Here is a 4,687-nt window from a genome sequence, read left to right on the forward strand (position 1 = left end):
TCAAACTAGGTTTTTTATTTAAATGAACAAAATGTATGTTTTTCAATGCGGTAATTGAAGCTGGATTATTCTGAAAAGAAAAAGTCACTCGAAATTTTTCTCTGAATTCGATTGATATCAAGATATATAACATTCTTTAAGTAAAAGTATGCGAAAAAGACTAACTTTAATATTTGGTAATACATAAAAAATCGAAAATAGTCCTTAAATGTAGATTGTACATAAATTATTTTCAATTCAACCGTGTTTCGATATTTAATAAATATATTTTACGTAAGACTTACGTTAATGAATTAGCCATTTTCTCATTTGCATAACTCGAATGTATACAGTGTTTCATACTCTGATTCATATTAATAATATAAATTTTTCAACCCATACGCAAACCGTATCCAATAATTCTAGTAATACATAACATTTTTAGTGAAACGTTCATTATGCACTTATACAGATTTAGTATGCTTAGTATTAGCGGTATCAGCGTTAGTACAAACTATTGCGAAGACATCCTGCTCAAAATATATCCTTTTACTCGAATATAAGTTACAAAGCGTGTAGATAAAATAATTTTTATAATAATTCAAATAATAGATAATGTAAGCTCTTGATCAGCTGACTTAGCTCACTGGATGCCCTTCGGTACAATTTAAAAATATTCCAAGCTTAACTCGTCTGGAGCGACCCAGTTTTTAATTCACCTTTGAACTCAAGGTAAGGCAGCTGACCAGCCATCAGATCTTACTAGTCTGGATGATGGCCACTGTGTCTTTTATGTCTGCATACATGGCTGCACTACACACGAATATTTACAGTAAATGAAATGAAAAACATTTATTTTGAACTTCAATGCAGGCTTGATTAAGCCGAAAATAATTTAAAACGATATCTGTTAGAATTTTCTGGAAAAAAATTCATGAAAAATACCTTTCTTTAGCCGATAAACTTGCATAACCCTTTGAAAATGTTAGACTTCAGGTTTTGAGACGGTTTGAATCGAGGTTGTTTTTTACATAAAAAGTTCCTTATCAGTTACAATCAAATTACGACAGTTTCAATTCGTCGGTGATCCGGAAAATATATTGCCCACATGGATATCGCCGTTTTTATCGATCACGTGTAGAGGCGTCCATCCCTACATTTTAACCGCGTTCGGATCGGCGTCTCTCCTCAGCAGCAGATCGATCAAGTCTCCGTTGCCGGAACTCACGGCCAGGTGCATCGGTGTCTCGCCTTTCTCGTCCTGGACATCGACTCGCACCCTATCTCCAGCAAACTTGAACATTGTACTCGCCCACCACAGGTCGTATTTGTTACCTCCGCAGATGTAGTGCAGAGGTGTCCACCCCCATTCGTCGGGCTGATTTGTATCAGCACCTCGTCTCAGCAGCGCTTCAAACATCGTCGCGTTCTTATAGAGCAGGGCCGTGAACAGCGGTGTCAGCCCCTGTTTATCTCGAGCATCGATTCGCAGGGGCCGATCCTCGGCATCGCAAAATTCTAGCAACACCTTCGTCACTTTATAATTGCATTCTTTCCTGGCGAGAACGTGCAGAGGCGTACATTCTTCCATGTTAGCCGCGTTCGGATCGGCGCCTACCGTCAGCAGCAGCTTGGTCAACTCTCCGTTGCCTGAACTCACGGCCAGGTGCATCGGTGTCTCGCCATTCTCGTCCTGGACATCGACTCGCACCCTATCTCCAGCAAACTTGAATATCGTATTCGCCCACCACAGGTCGTCTTTGTTACCTCCGCAGATGTAGTGCAGAGATGTCCACCTACTTTCGGTGGGTTGATTCGGATCGGCGCCGTGTCTTAGTAGCGCTTCAAACATCTTTCCGTTCTTATGGAGCAGAGTGTTGTACAGTGGTGTTAGCCCCAGATTATCTCGAGCATCGATCCGCAGGGGCCGATTCTCGGCATCGCAAAAATCTAGCAACACCTTCGTCACGTTATGATTGCATTCTTTCCAGGCGAGAACGTGCAGAGGCGTACATCCTTCCATGTTAGCCGCGTTTGGGTCGGCGCCTCGTCTCAGTAGCAGCTCAGCTATCTCCCAATTGTTGTTCTTCAGAGCCATGTGTAGTGGTGTATCACCGTTCTTGTGTCGGGCATCTATGTGCACAACTTTATTGTTGCCTTCGCACAAGTAGAAGAATAGCTCCGCCAGACCGTAAGCGTTCTCCGTCACGCCAATAACATGCAGAGGAGTCATTCCGTCTTTGCAGGACAGATTCGGATTAGCGCCTTTTTCCAGCAGAAGCTTGACTAACTGCGGCTCGTACAAGGCCTTCTTTATGACCAAGAACAGCGGTGGATCGATCGATTTCGATTGCCCGAGGTAATTCGGATCCTGGCCCAACTTGAGGAACGCCTCCATGACCTCGTACAGTCCCAACTCACAAGCCACGTGGAAATGCGTTTTTCCCGACTTTTTATCCTCGTAGTTCACGTCGAATTTGTTGTATATTCGGAACAGATCGTGGAAGACCCGTGTAGGGAAACTGTGCTGGGCTGCGTAGAGAAGCGCCGTGGCACGAAACAGTGATGGCTTTTCTTTTTTGTCGTGGCAGAGCTCGTCCTGGTAGCCACTGCGCACGACGAATTCGATGAGCGATACTTTTATACCGGGGTCTTCTTCACTAGTGTTGAGGTTCGAATTTTGAAGCCTCAAATCCTCCGTTAGAAGAAAATCGATTTCTTTGGGACAAAACAAGTTCCGGAGATCCGGGAGTTCGCCCTCCCAATGTTCTATCAAACTATATAATGCTTTTCGCAATCTGACTGTTTTTAGTAATCTGGTTGTTTTTAGTAATATACGCAATTTTCTTGTATAGACTTGGCTATCCATTTTTCCGGAATGAGTAGCAGTAGTAGTAATAGTAGTAGTGTAGTAGTAGTTTTAGTAGTAGTAGTAGTAGTAGTGTAGTAGTTGTTGTAGTAGTAGCAGTAGTAGCAGTAGTATTGCAGATCTCTTTCTTCTGTAAAAAATTTATATTTTGTTCATTTTACTATATTTTATAAAGAATGTAATAGTTATTTGTGCAATAAGGGCCTAAAGCAAGCAGTTTAGGGTTCCTAGGAAATCGTCACCGAGGCCACCTAATTATTTAATTAGATCCCTTTATGATAATTCGAGTGACTACGTCGAGTAAACTTTCATTTTGTTGAAAGATCAAATTCTCTTTCTTAAATAAATTTTCATGATTTATATTGGGCTGCTTGACAGCTATAAGATGCGACATGTGTGGTTGGGATTCTAGGCTTAATAAAAAGAGCCTGTCCACAACCGTTGCATTGAATACTATGGCAATAATTTTTCCTTCTTTTTAAATGCATCATATCCGCCTAAAATCATATAATTTAATTGACCTAAAATTTTCAGTGAAAATTATACGAGACAAAAATCACAAAAAAATTGTGGCCGAAGTCAATTAAGGGGGGAAAGGTACCTTAAACCTACGTTTATGAAAAATTTATTAATTATGATAAAATAGTATATTTCTCAACGAGTTTTGTTAAAAAACCATATCTGCACCAGTTTGAGATACTATTTTTTCCTACGAGAGCCTAAAATTAGCGGCAAAGTTGCGTATTTTAGGTTAGAGTGGGAAAAAACATTTTTTTTGGAATATACAGAGAAAACTCGGTTTTCTTCACTCTTTTTTCAAAGTTTTTCACTCTGGAATATGAAAATTGAGGTCCCAGTCACCATAGAACCCTCCTCGATGAAGCAATCCCACAGTCCTGACAGGTACCCCTGTGCCGTAGGATCCAGCTAGAACCGATGGTTCAATCATGGTCCTTGGGGTCTCATTTTAATCATTAGATGTGTGGTTACAAACCCAAGCACTTTCAGATTTTTCAATTAGTTGTACTCAATTTGCCAGCCACATATACACATTTATTCATTAATATATATGATAAAATGACAGATTATGCTACATCATAGCCTGAAAAAAGTGCTCATTTATCCCAATACCTTTGAAAGTGCTTGCGTTTGTAGCCATTCTCATGTAGAACAATCCTTGAAAATTTCAGCTCATTTGCTCAAACGGTTTACATGGAAAGTTACGGCAACAAAGCAATTTTGAGATAAAACCTAACTGCCCAAGAGTTGAAAAAACCAAAATACATCAATATGTCATAATGATACTCTCATGTCACTGAGGCTGCTTAAAACTTTTTGGACGATAAAGAACAGTAATTCAATTTGAATTTTCAACGTATTGGACCCACAAGGACAATGTTCAATTATCCCAGACAGCCACACAAAGCCAAATGCGCCTATTTCATTACTACATTTTATAATTTTATGATATTTGCGTACGTGTACTGGGGGCAGAGCTTCATTCACATCTCTGTTTAGCAATGTACACCATATTGGAATACATGAGATTCTAATTCTCCTCTACTTGGCCCCATATTTGCATCTTAATGTCATTCTTTGCAACTGAAGATGAGAATACTGAATTTGCATTTTCTACCTTTAAGTAGTATCGGTAATAAATAAGCTGTACATCACGGTACAGTTAAAATTTTAAAATTCCGATCACGGCACTGGAAAGCCGAGGAAAAATCCTATCAAAAAAGTCAATGAAAAAAAATTTTTTTTTAGATTTTAGGTGCCTTTCCCCCCTTAACGAATTGAGAATCTGATCAGCAAATCACATTCAATAAACTAAGTTGA

At 39.6% G+C, this 4,687-nt stretch overlaps 1 protein-coding gene across 1 annotated transcript; it reads right to left on the reverse strand.

The window, feature by feature from the left end:
• Nucleotides 1–1,132: 1,132 nt before the first annotated feature.
• On the reverse strand, nt 1,133–2,848 carry LOC106652678 (tankyrase-2-like). The gene has a single exon (XM_023458346.1). It carries the CDS (start codon nt 2,846–2,848, stop codon nt 1,133–1,135), a length of 1,716 nt encoding a protein of 571 aa, XP_023314114.1.
• Between the last annotated feature and the right edge of the window lie 1,839 nt (nt 2,849–4,687).

Source organism: Trichogramma pretiosum, unplaced genomic scaffold (genome assembly GCF_000599845.2).
Source record: "Trichogramma pretiosum strain Unisexual culture from Peru unplaced genomic scaffold, Tpre_2.0 scaffold117, whole genome shotgun sequence".
Taxonomy (NCBI): domain Eukaryota; kingdom Metazoa; phylum Arthropoda; class Insecta; order Hymenoptera; family Trichogrammatidae; genus Trichogramma; species Trichogramma pretiosum.

Coding starts and splice junctions, on each gene's coding strand:
- LOC106652678 (XM_023458346.1), bottom strand. CDS start 2,848: ATGGATAGCCAAGTCTATACAAGAAAATTGCGTATATTACTAAAAACA.